Source organism: Benincasa hispida, chromosome 3 (assembly GCF_009727055.1).
Source record: "Benincasa hispida cultivar B227 chromosome 3, ASM972705v1, whole genome shotgun sequence".
NCBI lineage: Eukaryota > Viridiplantae > Streptophyta > Magnoliopsida > Cucurbitales > Cucurbitaceae > Benincasa > Benincasa hispida.
The window spans coordinates 24,950,454-24,978,048 of NC_052351.1; the positions used below are offsets into that span (position 1 = coordinate 24,950,454).

The following is a 27,595-nucleotide window of genomic DNA, read 5'->3' on the forward strand; positions in this document are numbered from 1 at the left end:
ATCTCGGGCAAAGAGCTGGAGGTTTCGAGTCCTCTTCAAGGCATAATGTTTGAGAATACCCGTTGATTGGAAGGAATAAGTTCGGCAGCGGATCACGAAATCTTGGCGATCTCTCTATCTAATGAATGGGAGTCCGCTTTGAAATCGTCGCCCCTGCACCCACCCCCCGAGTATAGTCTGTCAACAGGAAATTAAACAAGGGTTGATTGATAAATAAGAAACTCTAGTAAAATGCCCACCCGTACCCAGCAGATAAAGTACATTACATAGTCCGTTTAGGATGGCGACTACCCATTCAGTGACTTTGGTACTGACGTTCCAAAAATGGGGTACTAATCGGGTCGGTGAATTCAATAATAGAGGCATGTTGGCATTCTACGCCTTCCTTCTCCTTTCAGGGCCTACCCGAAAGAGAATCCAGTGTTTCTTGGTTGTGATATCTGAATAGGACGAACCGCCCCGTGTTTGCTTGGAACACAAATTAGAATTAGGCGCTCGTTGAAACTGGAATGTGTATTATCCATATAGGGGATCTTCAATGGAGAAGATCCGTCGACCTAAGACGAAGAGAGGGGTCTATCTATTATTTAGTTATTCAATTAAACTAATGATTCGTTATGTAACATAACAGATACAACCATTCATCCGGCAGCGATTATTTCCAATGGATTTACATCTTTCATTAATGGAATTTTTTGATGTAGTGAGTAATAACTCTGGTTGTTCGCTGTTCAAGAATGTTAGGCAGTTCATACCATCCATACATAATGTTTGATCTAATGATTTCAATTCTTCCATGTTCAGCAGTAGTATATTGTTCATGAGAGCTAAGGTCCAAAATGTGGAAGAAACTAGTGTTTTCACGACTCTATCACCCAGTAAATTCTGTTTCTCACTTAATCCCCTAATTTCATGGCCACTATATTTTTTCCGGCTAAGGAATGGGAAACCCTATTCCCTTGTTACATGAATCCAATTTGCCTTTCATAGCCGGGAAAAGTCATCTTTTTCTCAACAATAGTCTTTGTCATTTGAATCCAATAGTGTATCCGTTTGATAGAACATTATTGATAAATACGATACACTCTCGGGATGGAGTATTAGACTGGAAAAAACCATTAGATAATGAACTATTGAGTTCTTAAGCCACCTCCTGGCGATGAATCAACAATCCGAAGTGCTTTATCTTGTATTCTTGATAAACAGCGTTTATATATAGTAGATGTAAGGAGAGACTTTTAGGGAAGTAAGCAGCCCCTTTGACATCTCTTATCATCTGCAAAGTAATTCTCGATGTGAAAACACAGAGAAAAAAGGCCTGATCTTTGAATAGGAAAAAGAGTGGATCTGCAGGATCCCAATGAAATTTGGCTTATTCGAAAAAAAAGCCTTGTTCTTATGGAAGATCTATTCTTCAGGTGTCTGGTACGCACGGTTCCACTCTGCAAAGAACTCCGATCATATCTCATGAAGCTCATCCCATATCATCAATAAATGATCCGCTTGGCCGATTTCGAAGGATGACCATAGGGCCCAGATAAGGAAATCCCATTCATTGGGCCTTTTCGCGAGTAGCAATCGAATATGAAAGCCCAGGGCGCCAATATTCTAGAGCCCAACTATGTGATTGAATAAATCCTCCTCTATCTGTTGCGGGTCGAGGACCCTTCTCCTCCCTTCTTCAAACTTTCTGATTCGTATTGTTCATGAGAGAAATCTCTGATCAAACGATGAACAACATCCTTTTTATCATATCTAAGGGATTCTGGTTCGGGCCAAAGAAGCAATGTCACTCGATCATTAATCAAATCGACTGCACATCCTTTTTTCTATCCGTGAGGATATCCCAACAGAGCGCCTTCTACTTCTATAGGCCCATGAACTAGATCAGAATCATTCTCAACGATTCCATAATGAAGTGATCCCATTTTTTTCATCGGGTCCAGGTAGAGAACCAAGAGGTTTGAACGACCGATCTGTGCAGAACAAACTCAAAAGATATAAAAGTATCGTTAATTTCTTCATGCTCGTTCCACTTCCGAAGTACCATTTGATAACAATAAGAACCCCCTTCGTTACATGATTTATTCTTTCATAATAGATAGATATAGGATCTAATGAGCAATTTACTTAGCAAGTACATTTTTGTGCAACAGCCCTTCCTATCTGATAGAAAAGCGATCCATGGATCCTGAACGGATCTACCTGGGATCTGCAAATTCCAAGTTTGTCTATGAAGAGCAAATCCTATTTATTAGTGTCTATAATTGATTTCTTTCTGCGTAATACTAATCGATAGGGCCTCATTGGTAAGTGCTAACAAGATCTCGTACATTGGAACCCATGGTTATGGGAACCGGAATCCCATTAGTATGGAACATTTTCTTTCCAAGTGATAATCCCCTAGTATATGAAAGAGTGAAAAAGTGCTTTCGTTGTGTGTGGAAGATAAGAAGCCTTTCGTATTTAGTGCATGTATTTTTATTTATTCGGAGCTATTAGAGCGGGATCCACTTTTTGGGGAATATGGGTTCGAAGCAATAACAGAATATTTTCTAGTGGAACTATTTTTCCACAATCCCTGGAGATGATAGTTCACATAAATAGACACAAGGGATAAGTATTCTGACCATTCACATCTCCACAGATCATGAATGTTTGGATATCCATATTATGCATAGGAGACAATTGCTTTTCTATATTCGAGATGTTGAAGGGTATGATAAAATCGTCTTTCGGCATCCATTATCCATAGTTTAGCGCATGTTCATCATAGTTAGAAGCTCCAATATGCTCCAGTAATCAATGTCAGGTCGTATCGTCAACTGAATATTTAATTCGCATGGATCGAATTGGAAAATGGAAAGATTTGTACAAGTTATACCTTTCGTCACCACTTTGTGGAAAATCGTTAGGTATGAATATGTTAGATACCTGTGACTCAATTGGTGAAATAGTATCTCTCTCCAAAAAAGCATGTTTTTTTTTGCCGCCGCACAAAGAAAATATTTTGTTGCGAATGAACAAGATATTGAGAAATTGTCCATACGTAAAATCATAATTATTGATACGGGCCTTTTCCACATAATCCACATAAAAAGGGAATCTTTTGTTACAATAGAAGCAGAAGTTTACATATGTCTACATCACTATCTATGCACTAGGACACGCTCACCGTGCTAGTACATCACACATTCACATATGTGTCAGCGTCTTCAACAACAATAATGCAACCTTGTGCTCACTCCTCGTACACCCACAGGCAGTATTTTGCACTCACCCACGCACACTAATGCCTACTCATTATGCTCAACCTCATATACATATGCACACCTGGAAACACCCAACCTGGCTTGCCAACTGCTTGCTTTTCCCATGGAAGCAACTGCCTGCTTATTCAACCACCAATTTCTAGATTTCAACTTCTAGCATGAATAACTTAAATTTCAGACATCATTTCGATAAACTTTCTTCTACAATCTTGTTTATAAACATTTCAGCTTTCTTGCCTCAAATTTTGAGCTCCAGATTCCTTCTATTGAGCCCAAAATTTATTAATCTTCTTGACTTGCTCGTGCTCATCCAAAAATTTGGAACACTTAGGAATTTCTTCAAGTTTCAACTTGAATTCATGGAAATATCCTCTTGGCAACCCCTCTCTTGATTAACAACCTTCAAGCTTTAATCAGCAGAATCTCTTCTCCCTTAGCACACGTGAATTGGCCAAAACTGACTTTTTTTTCAACCCCCCTTTATATACTTTGGAGTGCATGATCATCTTCATTGCTTAGGGTGACAATTATCCCACTAAACTTAATTGAGGCATCTAAACTTGATAACTGGCCCACTAAGCTTGGTGATTAAGCTTAGTTCTTCCATCTCTTCACCAATGCATGGGCTACATTCCATCGCATAGGCTAGTTGCAATGCATAGCCCCTCGCTCAGCCAATGCACCTCCATCTTTGCAGCTTGCCTTCACGACTTAGATCTTTATGTTGACGCATGGCGCTCATCACCACTATGCCTTCCTTGTGCACTTTAGCGTCGCCTTGAGTCTATGCATGCACCCTTGTTTGTCGCACATGCCTTAACTTCTTGGTCATCACCTTATACGCTCTTGCCCAGGCTTGGCCTTTAGTCAGCGCACGCCCTGTGCCTTATGGCCCGCCTTGTCACTGCCTTGCCGCCTCTCCTAAGCCTCTTTAGACAAATTAGGCTATTGCATCACCCATGCCTTGGCCCTCATCAAGTGTAGTATGGCTACAACGCATGTCTCACACATTTAGCCCTTTTTCCCTCTTGTTACAAAGCACTTTCACACGCCTTGCTACCCAAGAGTCTAGGCTTCCATTCCTAGATTGTTTTTCTTGTAAACTCCTGAACCCCATCATATACACAACATTCATACCATAAGGTTAACCATACTTCAATACATTAACTTAAACATGCTTAAGTAGGAAAAATCAAGGCTTAGGATTTATACTATATTTAGATTATTCTGTATAATTATCTTAGAATAATTATAAATTAGAATTTTATGAATTTTCCAATAAGAAAAATAGGTAAGTTCTCTCCAAAACGACTCTTTTCACACCTTACTAAGTTCAAATCAAATCTTAAATATACATCAACATGCTTACTTTGTTTATATTTAAATTTGCAATTTTTACCTTGTTTTCAACTATGAATACATAATTTCTAAACAATAAACTTTAAAATTAAATAACCCGGTATTTCAAAATTTTGTTGAAATCTCAAAATTTCGATAAAAAATTTGAGATTTCAGCGGGCTCAAAATTTCGATGGGGACATTTCGATTCCCCCAATTTCTCAAAATTTCTGAAATTTTGAAATTTCCATTTATATTTTGATATTTTCATCATTTTTTTGAACAATTTCATTATCACTCTCAAATATGCTTTAAATTTTTTTATCAATATTATACTAGGGACTATTGTGTCTGATGTGATATTGAGCTGAAAAATAAAATAAATTGATAGTTAAGTATTTATTTTTCTAATATTTTTTTTTCCAGTGATGGCCTATATTATGAATACAAATATTTAAAAACTTAATTAAACCAGTTTATAATCCATCAAAAACTAATTATTCACAACTGTAATTAAGTGGAAACGAAAAATATACAACGTTTTGTTCAAATGAATAGGTTAGCTCCTTAAGCTTTTCATTTGAAGAGGTAATCACGTAACCTAAAAATCAGATAACAAAAAGAATAGTGTAAAGTACAAAAAGCATGTCACGTCTCCATAATTTGATTGGTGGAACCATGAGTTAGATTTCTTCATATATTTGTATATGTTTCTCGAAATTATTGGTTAAATATTTGTTAGATAAATAAGTAAATCTCATGTTAATGGGTAAAGCAGGTGTCTAGAAAAAAGAGATGGAATCCATATACATATTTTTATTATATGGAAAAGAGTATATAGTTGTAACCTAATAATTGCGATAGTTTAAGAGAGAGAGAGAGAGAGAGAGAGAGTAAAGTGAAAAATAATATTAAAAAAGAAAAGAAGAGAAAAAAATATATAGTATTGGTATTGAAAAAAGGGAGAAACTTTAAAAAGGGATGTTACAGAAAGGAGGGGAACTTTACAAGTGTTAGAATTTAGAACACTGATGGGTGGACGTTTCAGAACTGAAAACTTTGGCTTTAACTTTACAACAACACTTTATAACTTAGCTAATTTAGAAAATATTCAAAAAAACAAAAGAGTGTTGTGTTTCCCACCCTTTTACAAATCAACATCCCCACATGGTTAGTTGGAAACCCCTGCCTCTCCATTTCTTCTTTTTCTTTTTCTTTTTCACCTCCAATAAATAAATTAATATGCATGGGATGGGCGACAATAAAATGAAACATGACACTAGTTGAGTCTGAAATGGCATTAAATACAGAGAGGGAGAAGAAGAAGAAAAAAAAAAAAAAAAAGGCTACGTGTGGGCAAAAGATGGTTATGAATGAATGAAATGAATGAAAGGGAGAGGGAGGAGTCCTTTCTGTAATTCAGTATTTCAGTCAGCTACAGAACTCATTTACGGCAAATTCATTGCATGGTTCCCCCCATATCATATAAATCTAAAATTGCATTAACCAACTCGATCGCTTTCTCTCATGTCTCTACCCTATGACTGAAACTTCTAACATTCCCCCTTTTACTGAAAACGAAAAAATCCGTGAAATAATGAATATTTTTGGGGGGTAAAATTTGAAATTGGTGTGCGTATTTGGTTCCCTGTTAGAAAGGCATCTGGGGGCACATGGGATTCCATTTCCATGTGAGTCTCAGTATATGGCAGTGTCCATTAAAATTAAAAACGGCTCGACCCTCAATGCGGGGACCAACTTCCCATCACAATGCACACACGTGTAACACATAACACAATATTTGAAGGGGAGGGGTTTGGTTTTGGTAATATGGTAAGCACATATATAATATAATTGTGTGTAAGTTAATTTAAGATTGAATGTTTAAATTTGTGGCACCAATAATTGAAGGTTGAGAAAGGAAAAAGAGATGATAGTTTATTAGGAGTTAAGGCAGCAATGATGGGGGAGTTTGAAAATTATATATATGTAGTGGGATGTGGACTCCATCTTTACACGTCTTAAAGAACCCAGGTTTTGTTAAAAGTTTACATTATATGGATTCATGTCAGTGTCTCTATTCTATAACTTCCCCTCCCCCATGTGTTTTCCTTTTCCTCTCCTCCCTATTCTAAAGCACCCTTTCTTTTTAAGTGGATTCCAACTCCTTCTTCCTACCATTCATCTCCATTCTTCTGCCCTTTTTCCTTTTAACTTAACCTAACATTCAAACCCATATCCTATTTTTTATTATTTTATATTCTCATCCCCTCCCTATTAAATAATTTTTTTTAAAAAAAAAAAAAACCCTTAAAATTTTCAAGCAGATTCTCTCTCGTGGGGTTCTTTCAAATCTAAACACAAACCCAATACCCTCCCCTTTTTCCTTTTCTTTTCTGTTTCTAATATTCATGCTTCTGCCCTACTGCTTTGGACCTGCACCCAACCCCCCCNCCCCAAAAAAAAAAAGAAAATACAAATTTACACTACTCTTTAATCAATAATTAATATTTTGTACTTTGGTATTTTCATTTTGTGTTCGATTTTCCATATGCCAGTCACTTCGAATATTCTTCTTCTTATATATAATTGGCTTGTATTAATTATTCTCGAGAAAATCCAATGGGGTTTAATTTCTTGCAACATTATTATGGTTGCACCTGCCCTTGGGAACACTGCTCCAGATTCTTTTTCACTGCATTAAAAATAAATATAAGTTGATGCTATTTAATTATATGGTGCTTTCTGTTAATCCAAATCATAGCCACCCCTGCTTCCTAGCTAGATAGCTCCATATAATTGAGGCATTTCATCTTAACTAAAGCAAATTTATTAAATGTGGTTTAAGGCAATAAATTGGGACAAGTAGTTCTTAAAATAATATTATTATAATTGTTTTAAATTAGGTTAGAATGTGGATGTGAAGTGGATAGCGTGATTCATGCCGGCTTATACGCCACCACAGCGGCTTATTTGACGTCTGTTCTTCATTTTGTTTATTCTTATTACTTAATTTTAATATTAGCTCCACACCTGAAATTATGATATTGAAGGATTTGAACTTATCACATGGTTCTTAGGAGAAGTATTTTGATTGTGAATTTGATATATATGATGAACACCTAATTAAGTTAATGGGACAAAAGATTATTGATGCAAACTCGGAATTAAGGTAGATTAAATATAAAGTATTTATGTTATCAAATCTCTCCTCTACAATTTGTATTTTCCATTTAAAAATATATTCGAAATAATCATTCTAAATTTCTTTTATATGATCACAAATTCTATTGTTAAGGGAGGCCTTTCAAATTTTGTTCGAATTTCTCCAATGATCATATACCACTTCCAATGGTTTTGATTCAATTGATTCTTTGATTTCCCCTCGCATAATAGAAGTAGCACCAACACTAATTGTCGAGGCTGCATACATTAGACAAAAGAATTGTGTGGATTAATTAGGTTATGAGAGCTCCAACATTAGACTCCCATAATTTAGTTCCACATTCATTTTTGTCATTTATCACACGAAAAGTGCATTGACCACCCTAATTTTTCTCGCCTCCATTTTGATCAAAATGCCTTTGAAAACTCATTTCATTAATCTTCTAAAATAATGTAATACTTCCCTGTTCGAGTTGTGAATAAAAAATTCCCTCATGTCCATTTTTTATTAATCTCCGTTCAACAAAAATAGATTGAAAAATTAGAAAAAGTAATTGTCAATAATATCACGTTAAATTAGCATTGGAGTAAAGGAAGTGAAATGAAGCGAGAAGGAGAGAGAAGATATAATTAGATTACTATTAATTAATATTGATTAAAGTGCAGGTAATTGCAAATTTTGGTTGCCTTCCATTCCCCTGTACACAGAGTTACAAGATGTACAAGACCATGAAGCCAAAGTAAACAAAAAAGAAAAAGAAAAGGAAAAAAAAAAAAAAAAACCAAGGTTGCCTATTTAAAAGTTCCACCCAGCTAGCTTTTTTGTTCTCTATTTCCATATATATATCTAACTAACATATCTTTGAACAATTATAAGTTACATATATATATAGACCGACCAATCCCAACCAACCAACCAACCAACCAACCAACCCCCTCCTTTTCTCTTTAAGATATATATATATCATATCATATTTTATTGGGTGGGAAAAAAGGTATTTTGTTTTGCAGTTTTCCCTTTTTCCCCCATTTCCCATTCTTCTCTTTCACATCGCGCACTGCCCTGGCAATGGAGGCCTCTTCTTCCACTCAGCCAAGCGTTGCAAAAAGTCCATAACCTGTATTAATTCCAAAATTAATTCATTAAATTCACATTATAATTAATAATAAATTTAAATTTTCTAATAAAGACAAAAAAAAAAAAAAAAAAAAAAACATGGTACAGAATTAAAGTATCTCATGAGTTATATAATAAATATTTGTACTTGCCTCGGAAGGTTCCCGTAGGGAATAAGAAGCACTCGTCTCCTTTGGAAATTTTGACACAAGAATGCCATACCCTTGTCCTCTCTCTCTTATAATCTGCCCAATTTTTTTAATTTTTAGATTCATCACGGGCATCCAACACAAAATACATCAATTTGTTATTATTTAAAAACATTGACACGAACGCTCTGATTTTTCTTTAGTTGTTGTATACCTTAAATGCATCTTCATCTGTTCGATCATCTCCGATGTAAACGGGAAAAACATCCGAACAATTGCTGAATCCTGTTAATTTGTTAACAAAATTGATTATTATATTTAGGAATATTCAAATGAAAAATGAATTGATGAAAAAAGGCTAAAACTCACCAAGTGACTCCAATAAGAATTCCAAGGCCTTCCCTTTGTCCCACTTAATGGTTGGACGAATCTCTAATACCTGTAATTCAAAATGAAAATTAGAAGGAATTGGGGAATAATAATAATGGTAACTAATTTAATTTACGTTTTTTTTTTTCCCTTTAAATTAGTGTATACCTTTCTTCCTTGGGTTAGTCGAAGCTTTGGGAAATCTTTCAACACAGATTTAACTTGTTGGGCTAGTTCACTCCATTTCTGTAATTATCATAAAAGACAAATTACAAACTAATCACTAGAAATGAGTGAAGTAAAGGAACAGTATAAAGAGGTGATAGATGGTGACCATTCAAATCGGCATTAAATAAGTTACCTTTTCTTCAACACAACGATAGTGAACAGAGAGACAAAACTTGTTGTTTTCCACCTTAGCTCCTGGAGTTGATTTGGTTTTTTCAACTAGCTGTTTGTAAACCTGAACATTAAAAACAATAAATAAATGAGGGTTTTATTCAATTATATATTTTGGGGAATATTAAAAGAGAAAAAGAAAAAGAAAAATAAAGGAAAATGAGTTACCTGGTCGATCATGGGAAGAAACTCACTGGCAGGTTGAAATAGAACAGATTGGGTACACTGAAATTAAAGAGTCAAATATTAGAGAAAAGAATAGGGGGTAAAAGAGAATATGTCAGGGGAAGAGAAAGAGGGTAAAAATAAAGGCATAGAGTCACGCACTTTCTTGTAATTGGAATCTTTTGTCGGTCCTTTAATATCCATCCCATGGCTTCCCGCATAATACAGTTCTCCTAATCTTACAAACCCATAAACCTGCAACCACAAAAATCACACCATTTTTTATTTATTTACTTTTAAAATCTCATTTCATATTTATCTATTTAAATACCGTTCCAAATTTCTAAATCTTAATTTACCTTGTCTCTACGCCTCCCACTCACTATTGCAGTCGGGAAGCTTCTCGCCACTTTTTTCACCGTTTTCCTCATCTGTAATTTTAAGAAAGTTAAAAAGAAAACAAAAAATGTATATGATGAAGAATGAAGAAGAAAAGGAGGCAAGGTAACGGACCGCATCAGACATAAAGGCACGATCTGGGTCGTCGACAATTGGGGAAAGTGTGCCATCATAATCCAGAAACATCACTATTTGTTTTCCTTTGGAAGCATCAATGATTTGGTCAAACATGTCCAAAGCCGAAGGATGGTGGAGCTGTTACATTGCAAAATAATTAGATCCACTGTTTACATAATCATATTATATATATAAGTTTGTAGTGACTGACAGTACCATCCAAGTAGAGTTATGGTCGTGGCCGGAGAGAGAAGAAGTGGGTTTAATACGACTGGGAGATGAGGCCCGCATTGACTCCACCCAAGTCTTGATTCTTGCTCTGCCATCGGGCTGCACCAACTTAGTGGACCGAGATATGGAGATGTAGCCGCCAGTTGAGCTGGGCCCAGCCAGTGGCTTTTGGGCCGTCGCTTGGAAAATCGACGAGTTTGATACTGTGACAGTGATGGCCATGTTGATGCCTGATTTACTCTCCGAAATTACTACATTCGGGTTGTTCGTCATCCTTTTTCACTCCTATATTCTTTTGTTTTAATTTCTTGATCCCCCAGTACTACAAACGCAGAATGAATTAATATCAAAATTTAATATTCAATCAAACAAAACAAAACAAAAAAAACAATTACGAAAAAAAAGAACTTACAGTTGTTTGAAAGAAGAGAAGAGCGAAGAATATTAATGGGAGAGAAGCTAAGGGCGGAAAGAAGAAAAAGAAAAATGGAGAGTGAGAGTAAGAAGAGGGGGAAGAGGTGGGATTTATAGTTAAAACAATGAGGGCCCACTTGGAAAAAATCCAGCGGGCCCCACAATAAAACATTTTATTTTTGTTTTTCCTTTTTAATAATAATAATAATAATAATAATTACTATTTTATTATTATTAACAGTTGAGAGACGCCGTTGGCTTACATGGGGTGGGCAGGGCCTTAAGCTTGAGCTTGTTCCACCCCTTTCCTTTTCTTCTCCCTTCTTTCCAAACCGCAACTTATGGGTTGTCTCCACGTGGCCAACATTCCTCTTCCAAGTCAAACCAACCTGGTTTCTGCTACGTGGCTTTTGTTTTCTTTTTTCTTTTTTCTTTTTTTTTTTTCTAAAAAAATTGTTACATCTACAATTACATTAATAATGCTCCTCCACTCCATTGCTTTTCCTTTTTCCCTGCTTCATCATCCCCGATTCCACCTTCTTTATTTTTTTTCTTTGTACATTTGTTTTTCTTAAGAAAGTCTCCAAAATAATTAATTCCATGATTACAAACACAATTTAAGTACAATAATTTTGCAGTTAATATAATTAAAAAATCAATAGATTGGTAGCGTAGTTTTAAGATTCAAATAAATATAATATTTAATACACCTTTTTTACTAGAGATCGAATCTCCGACATTTAATGAAAAAAAATTATATTAATTATCATTAAATTAAGCTTACTTTAACATAATATACTTAAATTCACTAATTTATCAATTTTCATAAAATTTGTTAAAGTGAATTGATTTAGACAGTTTTTCTTGCGGCTTATAAAGCTATTTATCATACACTTGTGAGTCCATTATGCAAATTATTTATTTATCTTCAAGTGTACTACATTAATGATATTAATTGACACTAAAAAAGGAAACAATAGGTATAACTGGCCAACCATTGCATTATAAAAGTAGAACAAATCTTATCGGTAATTAATCATTTGATATTCCTCCTAAAACAATATTAAAAAATTATCTAATTTTTTAAGAAGAAATTATTTTAAATGACAAAATTGATGAAAATATTTATAAATAATAGCAAAATATCATAATCTATGTGTAATAGATCGTAATAGACTATTATTTGTGTAGATAGATATAGATAGTAGTTTATTGCGGTCTATCACAGTCTATCACAGATAGATTGTGATATTTTATTATATTTATAAATATTTTGATTTATTTTCCTATATTTGAAAACAATCATTCTTTTGTGATTTTCAAAAATTGAAAAATAAGGGGAAACTATTTACACAAGATAGTGAAATTTAATCATTTTAGATTTCTATTAGTTTCTATTACTGATAAACATCGATAGACTATCAATAATAGACTTTTATCAATAAGTCTATTAATATTTTTTTTTTCTATTTTTATAAATAATTTAACATTTTTCTCTAGATTGTTGTTTGATGAAATTTCTCATGGTCAGGGTTGTTAAAAGCATAATGATTCTTGACACTTACTTTTTAAGAAAACCATATTTCACGGAAAATGAAATCGTCCCCAAGAGTAAGCTAGTATTAAAGTTTTAATAATGGAAAAAATAAATTGTGATGAACTTTATTTTGTTCCTAAAAATAGAAAATAAATAAAAAGAAAAGGAAGCAGAGTGATAGGGCCGGGTCGGACCATTTCAAAGTAGAGAAAAGCAAAAGGGCAGTGGATTTGTTAAGGGAAGAGCTGTTTTGCCATAAATAGTGGAAGTTCATGTTATGGGTGGTTGGTAGGTTAGTTAAAATTAGAGATTATGAAGGACTTTACTAAGGTCAGGAAAAAAAAACGCCCCTTGTAAAATCCCACCAAAACAAGCGGCTTCAATAGCCTTTCAAAACAGTTGGAAATTTAAATATATATTTTTCCCACACAAAATTATGAACACACACAGTTTTCATCTCCATATATCTTCTTCCTACACGTACCTACAGCTACAAAAAAAATGCATTGCATTTCCCCCCCTATCAAAGTTAATACATCACCATTATTATTGTTATTATTATTATTGACCAATGCACTCTATTTATTAAACATCACCTCAATAATTGAGCATGTCCCGACCCTTTTTGTATCAAACTTAGTTCTTTATTAGAATATTCACCTTTTAAAGTGAAATTAGTATATATAGAAAAATAAAAGGTGAAGACTAACACACCTGTCTCGAATCAACCAATCAGGCTTGATGTTCATTGGGTTAAAATGTAGCACAAGGACAGGGTGCCTAGCTAGGCTAGCTTTTGTTGTTATTATTATTATTATTATTCTAAGGTCACAATTAATGTTAATTAATTAAGTCATTATTATAATGTAATATAGTGAAGGGGTGGCGTTCAAAAAGTGTTTGTTGGGTTGGGTTGGGTTGGGTTTCCTTTTGGGGTTTGGAGAACATGGAAAGAAAGGGTATAGGATACAAAAAAGAAATATGTGAAAATTAGAGTGAATGTGGTTTGAAATTAAAGGAAAATTCGTCTTTGTGTACTTTTGGCATTTGGCTTAAATTCCCCTTGTGTGTATTAGAGTAGAGGCAGCAAAATCATCCATTTTTCTCCTCTTTTTCCTCCTCTCCCACGCCAGGGACGCCAGATTCCACATACTCTCTACAGTACCAAATTTGAATATTACTCCTTTTCTATTCTTTCCTTTATCCTTTTTGTTTTTCTTTTTTTTAAATCAATTTTCCATTCAACTACAACTTTTCACAATGTTCTTGTAACGCTAATTTTAGGAGAGATACATAAACGAATCAAGATCGTGTCCAAATGATAGGAATCTTGAAAGACTTAAAAGAATTGAAAGTTGTTAACTATACCAACAATGCGCACCTTCCTTTTCGAAGACTCAATCATAAAAACTTTAAAGTGAAGCATGCTTTGGCTTAAAGCAATTTTATCTTACATGACATCATAAAAATTTTCATAAAAGTATGTGAATGATGAAAAAATATGTTAAAAAGACAGATGTTGATTCCATATGTGAAAGAATTATTGTCTCTAATAGTTATATCACAATAAATTTTGCTTAAAAATCGTGGATACAGACAAACTCATTTGTCAACATCAAGACAGTATTAAAGATAAAATATAATGAATACTTCTTTGAAGTTATATATATACATGTTGAATGGATAGGTCAAAAGGCATAAAAATCAAATCATTTGTTTGGTAAACATGAAAATAAACTCACAATTATTGTTCATTTGATATGAGCAAAAGTACCGAAACTTCTCCATATATATATAATTATTTTTCCTAACAAACTAAATCATAAATCAACACGCACACAAAACCATATATTGGACTTTAACTAAAGTAAAAGTAAGAAAGTTTAAAACAGGAATAGAAATGGTGAAATGACTAGGCATTTCCTTTTTTCTTTTTTGTTTTATAGGGATGAGACTTTGATAATCATAAAGAAAATAAAAAAGAAAGAAAGAAAAAGAGAGAGTTTGTTGGATAGTTGTGAAAAGTAGTTCCTTTTTTTTCTTAAAATCATTTTTAAGGACAATGTTTTTAGTGTATTTTGGAGTGATTTGGAAAAAAGACTGATATTATTATTTGAATTTTAATCACTCATGATAATATAGTGACCCTATTTAATTTATGTTGATGTGTTCAACATCCACGGAATACTACCAATGGATAATTCTATTATATCATCCAAAGATTAAAAAAAATCTACTAAAAAGATATAAGCAAACACAAATGTTAATATATTAATCATATTTTTCTTAAAATTTTATTTAGGATGGACAAATGATCATTTATCATTTACTTTTTATATTTTTAATTTTGAAATGTTTTCTTTTTTTAAAGATTAACTGTCTGCATTGATATTCTTTTATATAGGTTTTGAAGGACATTTCTACGAAGTTGAGATTTTGACATTTCATGAGCAATGATATTTAAACCATCAAATGAAACTAATTACAAATATATACAAAGTTTTTAAAATACGTTTTCTATTATTTTTTTTTAAAAAAATTGTTTAAAATGGTGATAATTTCCTCTGAATCTACATTTTATTTGTTTATAAATAATAATACTCTTAATTAGATTAAAAGGAAGACACATGTGAAACTAATAATCATGTTCCAGTTTCAATTAAGAAAAGTAGGGAAGACCTCCTACTCCATTTGTAAGTCTATGGAAGAAAATAAAATAAAATAAAAGATTCTAAAGAGCATATGAGCAATACTCAGAATGTATCACATGCAAAGCTCTAATTTAATGAGTTCAATTGTGTGACCCAAAGTCATGGTACGTTTGGTAGCATTTGATTGATATTTATTCTATTCAGTTTCACATTAGTTTTATAGGGATCAGAGATCTTATTTTAATTAAACAAAAGACTTCGAACTTTGAATCTTGAACCTCGAATTTTGACTATTAAAAACCCCAAGAAAACACCTAAGTCTCAAGCTTTGTATTTGATTAGAAAAACACAAGTAATTAATTAAGCTTCCTCGGTAATGTTTGTTTTTAAGTTTTTGAAAAGTAAACTTATTCTCTCTATTTTTTTGTAATGATTTGCATGTTTTATAGATATAAGGGGTGAATTCTTAGCCAAATTATATATATATATATATATATATAAGAATTTTAAAAATTAATTTTTTTAAATTTTTAAATTTTGATTTTTTTTTAGAAAATATTAGTATAAAGTAATAACAAATTAAGAAACTAGAATAGATGTGTTATAGGGTTGATTTTAAAAAAAAAAAAAAAAATGGATGGAAATAAATAATTAGAATATATTCCATTGAAGTCGGCTGGATTAACGCTTAAACTTTCGAGAAAAACAAGGTGGAGTTTATAGTAGTATTAAATTATTAAAATTATAATTTGGGCACAAGACCCGAACCGGAACCCATCCGCCAATCAAATGTTGGCAATCCACCCAACAAGAAACATCCAAAAGGTAGCAAATTGGTTTTGGGGGGTACGTGTACCAATCAGGAAGTAGGCTGCGGATTAAGACTTAAAAAGAAAATTAAAAATAAGCAAAGAAGGAATAGGGGGATGAATAAGCTTAATAAGCATACGGTCTTGGACTTACACGCTGGACACCACACGTGTGTCGGCTGTCGCGTCTCTGTGTAATGTAAACACGTTGCAAATTAAAAACAGAAATAATAATATGCATAATGCATGGCTTTGTTGGCCAAAATTTAAATCCACTACGATGCCATGGTCGGCGGGATTCTGGGTAACAACAAATTACTCACACTCTTCTCACGTGTAATACAGCTACGTCCTACGTTGCTCTTCTATTTTTGCGTAACGTGTTCTTTTTCTTTTTTCTTTTTTCTTTTTTTTTTTTTCTCTCTTCCAACTCCACCAAACTCCATCTCACAACCTTTTCCAATTTTTCATTTCTCCTCCAAATATTCTTCTTTTCTTAGATACTCACATTAAATATTAATCCAACAGATACATTAATTCACAATAATGTTTATATAATCTTTATCTTTATTTTATTACCCATTAATTTTGAGATAAACTAAATATTCATCTAATATAATATCTAAACGTGTAAAATATAAATACATAGTAGAACAATGAACTCAAAGAAACACTATCTTGAAAAAATATGTAAAAAATTATACATTAAAAAGATGAAATTACTTCTCACGAAAGGAATCGTATTTATCTAATACGTACTTCGACACGTTTATATTCCTTTTTCAATTTAATTATGCATGTGCCCCTTTCACCTAGATTATATTCTCTGTGTTATGCACCAAATCATTTCTTATATATATTAATTGTAAAGTTTGTAGTATTAATTATTCCTGGATCATAATCTTTAAGTTCCAGCACGATTTAAAGCTATTCATATTCATTATACTAAATTAATGTCTATTATATCCTAAATAGCTTATCTTCCTTTATTATTTGGTGTCTGAAACTATATTTATTTTACTGCATTAGATGCGGTGTGGTAGTATAGTGCGCAAGACATGATGTCAAAATACAAATGTCATGAGCTAGAATTAATTTAAGCTGGTTCATAATGATTTCTTTTACTTTTTTTCTTCCCGTTTTCTTTTCTTTTTTCTTTTTCATTTTTAGAAACCTTTGTCAAATTCTGAAACAAAAAGAGCAAGAAAAAAAACTGAAATTATATTTTTTATTCAGAAAAATTTAAGTTAATTTTGTTGAAACATAACAAAACATAAAAACATTAGGTGAAAGTAGTTTTATAAATTTAACTCATCAAACAGGGCATTAACCTTTTAGATTCTCAACTAATACATTGTTGTTATCTACGAATTTATATGTGGAGATGTCAAAATAAATTTAGCTTAAACGGACATTAAGTAGGTATATCTTAGACTAAAAGATTTTAAATTATACCCCTCTCATCTTGATTTAAAAACAAAAGTTATACGTGGATAATATATAATTATGACAGTCAAAATAAAATACACGTAGGTCAATTAGATCTGGAACTTCATCAATATTTACCAGAAAACCAACACTGTAATTTGTTTTTAACAAACATTATTCATTACATAAACCATTTTTTTTTAATTATGTTTGTTTTTTTACATTTTTTTAAAATGTGGATTTCATCTTTTCTTAATATTTGTATTCTTAGAGACAAAAATTATTTTATATATTTCGAAATTTGATTTGGTTATTGAAAATACTCATACAAATAAATCAACAGATAAAAAGATAATGTTGATTAAGTTTAATGTTAAAAATCAAAAGCCAGAAATTTAAAAGTTATTCAAACAGGCTTGTATTCTTATTTAAGATGAGTGGCTGATTTTCCATTTTAATTGTTATAAGTGTATTTATTATTATTATTTCAATTTGTGGTTTCTGAAAAAGAAAAATTATTGTTATAAACCCATAAATTTATAAATATATATTTGAGAATGTTACCCATTAATCTTTGGTGTATTGTATATATGCTATATAATGTAGTACTTTATAAGCATATAAATTAAATTTTGGATAAGTAACATATGTTATATATTAGTGACTATGAGGGTTGTGATTCGAATCTTTCGCTCCTATAATATTTTTTTAAAAAAGAGTATAGAATTTAGGTATAATATTCTGTATTATTCATCTTTTAATTGGCATGATTGGCCAGTTGACAACTGGCCCAGAACCATGTCATCGAAAATCAAAATATTTGGTCCTATACCAAACTTGTTTAGACTTTAGAGAAACATTAATAATCTTTTTAGGACTTTACCTAATTTACATTAAGATCTAAACGTTACATAGAAAATTTTCAATTTTATTCTTCTTGGTTAAGATTATATAAAAAGACGTGCTACTTATAGAATATTCCATAAAAGCCTCGATAAAAATGCCTTTTATTTTATTTGGTCGGTTTGTGTGGACCTTGTTTCAGAGGTATAAAAATAATTTATTTTCCTTCGACTTTTTAAAATTATTACTCTCATTATCACGTAGATTTTAATTGGGTTAGTTAGGTTTCATTTATTCATTTCTAATTAATTGTGTCTCAATGGGAAATTCCACTATTCTATCAAAATATTTAATTAGATTTATTGAAAAGTGGTCAAATATACTTTTCTAATCTTAAAATAGTAGCTTAATTAAGAGGCTTAAACTTCTAACACAAATTAAGTTACTTATTAGTTAAGATTAAATTAACAATGAGGTAAATTATGCAAAAATTTTATCCTTTTAACCTCAAATTTAGAAACAGTTTTATCACTTACTTTTATTTCACAACATAAACTTATTATTGTCTTCCTTAACGTTGCCAACAAAAAAATCTAGTAAATTGTTTACAACAGTATTAATTTGGAAAATTCTCTCCTAACCTCTAATTGTGGCTAAATTTCGAGATTTTGAATAGTAGCTAATAACATAAAGAAATTATTAGTAAAGAACTTTTGATGTTTCGGAAATATATAACCCCAAGAAAATGGTTTTTGAAAAGGACTAATAAGTATTTTTATATCACAACTAGATTTCACTAATAGAATTGGATTTCAAAAGAGATTAACTAAATAATTTAAATAATAGTTAGCCTTTTTTTAAAACCTTTTACATGAGAGGACAATGGAAGTCCCTATCTCCATATTTGTCGATTATCTATTCTTCACATTAGACTTTAGGCCCACATAATTAGTTTCTTTTTAAAACTCTGTCTAAAATGCTTATGTATTTATTAAAAACCAATATCTATAGTCATATAGATTAATAATATCCTTTTTAATTACTTGTAATATTTCCAAAGACTTTTTCATGTTTTTGCACTACATATGATGATAAGAGAATAAGGATCAAAATACTCCAAATTAACTAAGCAAAAGTTCAATGGACGTTTTGTTCGGCAAAAACCTTTCACTACTACAATAGAAATAAGCAGATAAATTAAAGAAAAATAATGAAATTAAAAATACAAGAATTAAAATGAAAAAACTTCAAATCCGGAGAAAAAAACTTCAGACTAGAAAAATTCCACTATTTGAAAAATTATAATAACAATCACACAAAAATTATTACACTCTCTCAGAACTTTCGTACCACTTACACCTTTTTTCCACTCTCAATGTAGAGAATACAAATATGAAATTTAACTAGAATTAGCACAATCAAAATTAATTTTTTTTTATTGGGACAATTTGAAACAAAAGGCGTAGGGTCTTTTTATAGTATTTGGAGTCCATCACTTCCTTGTTTTTCAATATGGAACAACCACACTTCTAACATTTTCTAAAACCCAACAACTTTCACATGACAAGACACTATAAGAATTTGGACTTTTGCTGACGACGAAATCCGTAAAAAAAAAGTTTAAAAACCATCAAGAAAACTTATCCCGATGGTAATCCAATCATCGGCAAAATTGTTGGGACAACGTCATCGAGAAAACCTTCCTCGACCCAAAAAAGCCTTGTTGTTAGGGAAAAAAAGATATCTCAATGGAACAAAGAGGGAGCTTAAATGATACCGTCGAGAAAAGTTATTTCTCCCAACAGTAAGAATAGTTTTCCACCGTTGGGATAAGTCAATTTATGTCGATGGTTCCATATGCGTCGGGAGATGGTTACTTATCCTGACGCTTAATCTATGATTTGATTGTCGACAAAAATTATCTCGTAGCGTGAAATTACACTTTTTCCAACCCATGTATCGTCGGGAGATAGTTACTTATGTCGACGATGACCTAATTTAACGTCAAGAAAAAGGTAGAAAAACTAGTATGAAATTTACACTTCTTTCTCCGACCCCTGTACCGTCGGGATTACATATTTAGGCGTCAGAAGTATAATTTTTCTTTATTTACTAAATTTTATATTTTTTCTTTACAAATTTCATACCTGTTTGAATCTTACAAATATCAAATAAACTAAAATAAAAATTTCTAAAATTAATTAGATGTCTAAAATATTTGAATCTTACAAATATCAAATAAACTAAAATAAAAATTTCTAAAATTAATTAGATGTCTAAAATATTAAATAATATATAGAAACATGTTTGAATCTTAAGAATTTGTCAAATACACAACTACTAATACTATTTGTCTTAAATATAGCATAACATCCACAAATTCTTATCTCCAAAATAACATTACATAATTTCCACAAAGTACCTATAAAACACAATTCTACAACCTAACTTAGCTTGTCTGGAGATGCATCTTCAACATAAATCTTGCGTTACCTACAAAATACAAATTTAAATAAGTTTATTGCTCAATATATCATATAATAATCTCAAAATGAATATAGAACTCAACTTAGAACATTAACAAATATAAATGAACTTCATGCAATATCTCCCTCTCCCCCAACTTTAGCTTCAAAATTAATATAGCATATTCTTATCTCAAAATTAATCTCAAACTCAATATAAAACTTAAAACTCAACTTCAGAACATTAACTATACTTTACATAACTATACGTTTATGTTGTTACCATAACTGCAGGATAACATACACAGTCTTCTAATTAGCTTACTACGAAACTTGAAGAGCTCATACCTAGTTCATCTTATCTTTCATGAGTTATAAGATTATAGTTTTCATATCATCCATCTCAGTTTGTCTTCTATCTTCTAGTTCGTCCAACCTAGCCAATCTAGCCTTTGAGGATTGTATCTTTTGTTGTTGCTCCTCTATAACTTTCAAGGAGGATGCATTCGACAATAATTTTTTTTTTCACTTTTTACACTTTGGTATCCTACCAAGGCCCACTCCTATGCTCAACACCTGCTCATATATTTCTTCTTCCGATTTTAGTTCAAACCCTTTTCTGGGTGGAAGCTTCTCTTAGCTCGACCATTTGATTCTACATCAATAATTAAGACTAATAATTGTATGAAAATTGTATATAAATAATGTTACATTGAGGAATAAAAACTTATATATGCATCATTAGCGGCCTGATTAACAAACGAGTTGTCACTTTTAGAGTGTGTACGCTTAAATAAGTCTACTAGGTCCATTGTTTGACCGTTAGGTCCTTTCTGTAAAACAATTCACGTAGAAGATATTAATAATATTTTATTACAAATCAAATATAGAAATACTTTTATTTCTACCTGGATTCTCGTATGCGTATGAAAGTCTTAGAACTAGTGGTATGAGTAAACTTTAGAGTTGATCGATTCTTTTGATTAGTCTCTGGCACTTTCTAATAAAATGAGAAATTAAGAGGAAATGAGTAATTGAAGTGTAAGTAAATCGAAATAAACATAAAAGTTCTTACTTTCCATTCGACGGATTCAAACTTGTGCATAAAAAGTGACAATCTTTGATGGCATCTTTAAGTCGATCAGGTGGCTGTGCTCATCCCTCTTCAAAACTTGCATATTTTTTATAGTGTTTGTGTAGTTCCGACCTATACTCTTTAAACGAATTTTTCATCTGTTCATCGATGAAATCATTGACCAGTTGGTTGGACAAATCAAACAGAAAATGGTTCTTAATTTAAAATAATAATAATAATAATAATTAGTATTCATACAGACGCATATATATAATTTGTAAAATATCAAATAACCATCTTACCATTAATCGACTTTTAACAAGCTCTTTAGTTTCGATTGGTAACTCTCTCCATGTTCCATGACAAATAGAAAAGGATTCCCAAACATTGGTATCAATGACATTGCTAAATTTTGTTGCATTATCACAAAATGATTTCTATCATACAGTGTCGATCTCGATAGGAATTCTCCCAAATGCTTGGACATATTTATCCAAATCAATATTCCAAGAGTATCTTCATCCCATCTTACTAGTCATACAACTGGCCTTTGAAGAAATTATACATTGATTTAAATACAAATTGAATACAAATTATACGTTAGTGTAAATATTAGATTAAATACAAATTATACATTTTTTTACAAAAATAAAATGTGTATCTAAAATAACCTAAATTATCTCCCATGGAGGATGATGCGCCGATATGCTCAGACTTTAATACTCCATTAATGTCTCCTCATTGGTGTGACCTACTATTGTTCCTGTGCAAACAAAAATATATATTATACAACAATACGTAAGTTGTGAAATTAAATTATTTCGTATCATTAAAATGTTCATCGAGACTCCAACTCCTATTAGAAGATGATTGTACATCCTCTTCCTTGTCATTTATGAAGTCATCATCAACTCGCTGAATTATCTATTCTTCTACGATGATAGGATCAACATCAACTCTACATAAACTGATATCGTTCATTGATTCATCGATTGTATAAGTAATACTATCCACAACTTCTAATAACTCAGGTTGATCATTCTCATGTTCTTCTACTTTTGGCATATCTTACACACGCTTGTTTTGGACTACTTACACCACTTTCCAATTATTACCATATTTGGGATCTTTGAGGTAAAACACTTGTTTAGCTTGACTAGCAAATACAAAAGGCTCATTAACAAACCAATGACGAGTTGTATTAATTGATATATACCCCAAATCCATGTATACTCTATTGGTTTTTTAGGGTCTATGCCGATCCATGTACACTTAAACATAATTATACGTCTTCTCTTGGCATACTAAAAGCCCAAGACTTCGTTGATAACATCATAGAAATTAATGAAGATCATCTCCACCTTCACTTTCTGAAGGCACCATGATCTCGCTATTTTGTGTACTCCAACAATTATCACGCTCAATATTATGATATCGTATTTCATTAACAATACATCCACTGTATGAGTACACTTTTGAAGTCGGCCCCATCGCTATTGAATATATATCATCAGATATATATCTATTTTCACGCAATGAAAGAACCTATTAATTTAGTATAACACACCAGATCTTAAAAACTAATGTCACTCATATTAATTCAATGAAATTATTAGTTGTCTTTTAATATAATACTTACATGAGATTTGAACCAACCAGGAATGCCCCATTGGTGCCTTCCATATAAACCATCCTAACTTTGAGCTTCATTTCGAATTAGTCTCAAATATTATCTATAAGAAAGATATATGTCTCAGTTTTCTATTTCACACTTTGTATAAAAATCATCAATTACAAACATACTTTCGATAAGATTTTATTTCTATGAAATTGTTCAAGATGTATCAATGCGTACTGCATTTCTGTTCCCTCGATAATGTCCTTATTCTTGATGTACTCCATCCAGATAGGTCATCGTACGTAGGAAAGTCATAATAGTTCATAATAAGCTTGCATGTAGTTGAAAGTACTCGCTGCTAACACAATCATAAGTGTGTACACCATCATTTCAGAACTTCTTTAACTCTTCAATCAATGGTTATAAATAAATATCAATTTCTTTTCTAGGAGATTTCAGCCTAGGTATAAGAAGGGAGACAATGAAATTCGTCTCTTTCATGCATTTTCAAGGTAGCAAATTGTAAGGAATGAGCATCACTGACCACATACTATACGAAGTACTCATATTTTCTAATGGATTGAAGCCATCTGAAGCTAGTCCTAAACGAACATTTCGTGGGTCTGAAGAAAACTGAGAAAACTCACGACCAAAATACTTCCACCCTTCAGCATTAGTTGGATGTCGCAACACTCTATTAGTTTCAACAAGTTTATCTTTATGCCACCTCATTTCAAGTGCAATATTTTTAGATGAAAACAATCGCTTTAATCTCGGTATTAAAGGAAAATATCATAAATTTTATGTGGAATCTTTTTACTTTTTCCATCTTCAACTTTGTACTAAGGCTCACCACATACTAGACACTGTCGCCAATCGAAAAATTCTTTCCAATATAGAATGCAATCATACTTGCAAGCATGAATAGACTCATAACCTAGTCCTGAGTCATTTAATTATTTTTAGCTTCATAAAATGAACTAGGTATAAATTCTCCAACGGAAAATGTTTCTTTTAACAATTCAAGTAACAAACTAAACGACTTGTTAGTCTAACCGTTAAGAACTTTAATATGTATCAACTTCACCAAGAACAACAATGAAAAGAATTTTTTAAAACTAGGGTAAAACTGGTTATGTGATTCATTTATTAAGCCTTCAAATAAGCTTGCATTGTTATCTCTTTCTTGGGCATTGATGTGCATCTCATTCTCGGTATCTTCTTCATTTACATCGGTAATTGGACATTGTAGATCATTTATAATACTCAAAATTTCACTTTCTTCATATATAACATCCATCTCTGTCGTATTTAATTTATCATCACATATCGATTGAAATGTGTGACTCTCGTATCCCCTAGACAAGTCGACTGGATCTCCATGATATACCCATTGATGATTAGAAGGAGAAATTCCATTGATGAATAAATGTCATTCAACTACATCTATTGGCTTCCACATTGCATTCATACATTTTTTACATGGACATCTTGTTTTTCCCGAGTTATTAACATGAAGTTTTGTAACTTCAAGGAATCGATATACTTCTTCTGCATACTCAGTTGATAACTTGTTCATAATCCTAATCCACTCTTTATCCATTCTTAATAATATATGTGATAAGTTGAACCTATATGATTTAGATAATTAGTTATATTAGAATACGTAGTTTTAATTTCTAAGTATTAATTTTTTGTTAGAAGAGTTATTTTCTTTAAGAACAATATTCTACCACAAATAATAAACCTAAATTAAAATACATATTAAGACTTTTAATTTTATTTCATTTCTTTATTGTTTGTATTTCTTTTTTAGGGAATTTCCTCAATCATCCTTCAAAATAAAGTTTTCTTTTAAGGGTCTCTTTTTTTATTACAAGGGATTGTCACTCCCTTGGAAATCTCTTGTAATCCAATCAAACAAAAAAAGGTCAAAATGAAATAGAAAAGGATGATACAAGAAGAAGTAGTTGAAGTAAGAAACTTCCAAGTGTTTGGGCAATAAACAAGTTGGCAACTATCAATGAATTTAGACACAAAGTTAACATAAACAAATATGAAGTTATTGAACTTAAATCTCAATTTAAACTTAAACTTAAATATAACTATGCATTTACCTTTATCTTTAATGTTATGCTTTCCTATAGACTTGTTCACTTTCTTCCTTTTTAATGAGTACCAGACTTTAATTAAATCGCAACCTTAACGGTCATCTCGATGTGATAATTACAATGCTAGCTAAAAAAAAACAATATCAAACCATTCCCCAATCGCATAGGAAATAATAATAAACACAAGCTAGATATTTTCTAAATATTATATAATTAATATACATTAGTCCCCATAAATACACACAAATCGTACCCATTAAGTTCTTTGCTCGTAATAAACCATTAAAATCAACACCAAACACCAACAAATCAAATCTCTCTATGATCTTTGTGATCCCTAGTTTTACTTTTCAAAAGGGCAAAAAGGGCATGTTTTAATTTATTTTAATTCAAACTAATTTTATAATATAAAGTTTTTGGACCATAGACTAATTAAAGGGTAGGTGTTTACTACAGCTGATTATAATCTCCATAATATTCGAAATGTTACATAATATTATAATCTCTGATCACTACCTCTTTCGGTGTTGCTTAATTCTAGAAAAGATCCACAAATCAAAAGAAAATCTATAATATCGAACTACTCCTATCATTACAAAGATGTAGCAATAGTGGTAAGTCTGGGTTGATCCACAGGGAACCGTGAGTTGTTTCGTTAACCCAATTTCCTAACTAGAGCGGTAAATTGCGGGTTTTGGTATGAAAGAGATAAACATGCAAGAAATTAAATAAAAGTGGATAAATGTAAACTAAGGATAGGAATTATCTAGTTTGGAGAGAAGAGAGATCCATCAAAATCCATTAATTGGACATGCAATGTATTTATGCATACACAACACTCACTTGACACGACAAAACTACCCTCTACAAAGGCGGACAACTATCTAGGACTGAACAAAGAAAGTGTCCTAGTTAAACTACATGAATTAAATCCTTATTGGGTTCGATAGCGATCATTTAAGACTAAGCACATGCTCATTAAGTTTTAGGATTCCATTATGTCGATTAATTAATGGGAAAGTCCTAATTTAATTAACCGATTTATCTTTGAACCTAAATCAAGCATGCATTCTAAGACCCAAGATTAGACTATAAATTCTAGCATACACATTCAACCATTTGCAACAGGGGTGATTTTAAGCATAGACGAATATTAGAGAAACGCGCGAGACTAAAATCAACTAGCTAAGACATACATTCGTGATAGGGGCATCAATCCAACACATAAATATATATCAAAATCAAGCAAGATTCAAGAAGATATAAATTAAGTATGCATTAACTCCAAAGAACAAAAATCTCAAGAAAAACACATAGGGTTCTTGCTCCAAAAATTAGATAGAAGTTAACTCAACATCCCCTAGACAAGAGGAAGAGGAAAGGTCCAATCCATCATTTACAATCCAAAAACAAATGTAAATCCTAAACTGAGATGCTAAAATCTGAAGGGAGAATAAGCAAATTGAAGTTTCACCTCGGCTTCCATGAAATCAGCCTCCCCTTTTACTTAATTCGAAAAGAATCATTTTATACAACAGGCGCAGCGTTGCAACGCTAGGAAGAGCATTACAACTCTCTTGTCGACAACAACCCTCGAGGGTTGGAGTGGCATTGCAACTTTGGCGTGATGTTGGCTTGCGTGCTTGCGTTGGTGACATTCTGTTAAAAGTCATAGCCTTGCAATGCTACCCATCTTGCATCCATGCATTCTGCCTTCCAGCATTACACGGAGCGTTAAGCGAGGGTCGCAACGCTCCAGTCAGGGGCACTTTGATCATTTCCCCTCCTTTGAAGCCCAGATGCTTAAATCACCTCCAACCTGTTTGACTCCAATTGCTACCTATTCGGTGCTTAATACCTACAAAATAGGATGATTAACATTAAAAATCCATTAACGAGCCTAAATTAAGCTAGGAATAATAG

The 27,595-nt window shown here is 32.0% G+C and overlaps 1 protein-coding gene across 1 annotated transcript; it reads right to left on the bottom strand.

The window, feature by feature from the left end:
- Nucleotides 1–8,445: 8,445 nt before the first annotated feature.
- LOC120073976 (probable trehalose-phosphate phosphatase J) lies at nt 8,446–11,207 on the bottom strand. The gene is made up of 12 exons (XM_039026915.1): nt 11,134–11,207; nt 10,707–11,043; nt 10,488–10,628; nt 10,334–10,405; nt 10,137–10,229; nt 9,978–10,034; nt 9,772–9,873; nt 9,579–9,656; nt 9,411–9,480; nt 9,256–9,326; nt 9,045–9,137; nt 8,446–8,893 (listed from the first exon to the last, which is right to left on the bottom strand). Exons 2-12 carry the CDS (start codon nt 10,992–10,994, stop codon nt 8,822–8,824), a joined length of 1,137 nt encoding a protein of 378 aa, XP_038882843.1. The 5' UTR covers nt 10,995–11,043; nt 11,134–11,207; the 3' UTR covers nt 8,446–8,821.
- Nucleotides 11,208–27,595: the final 16,388 nt, after the last annotated feature.

What these genes read in the sequence shown, in the direction of transcription:
- LOC120073976 (XM_039026915.1), bottom strand. Translation starts at nt 10,994, where the DNA reads ATGACGAACAACCCGAATGTAGTAATTTCGGAGAGTAAATCAGGCATC. An exon ending in ATCGTTGTGTTGAAGAAAAG is followed by an intron (nt 9,657 to 9,771) that starts GTAACTTATTTA and finishes TGATAATTACAG; the next exon opens with AAATGGAGTGAACTAGCCCA. An exon ending in GACTAACCCAAGGAAGAAAG is followed by an intron (nt 9,481 to 9,578) that starts GTATACACTAAT and finishes TTTGAATTACAG; the next exon opens with GTATTAGAGATTCGTCCAAC.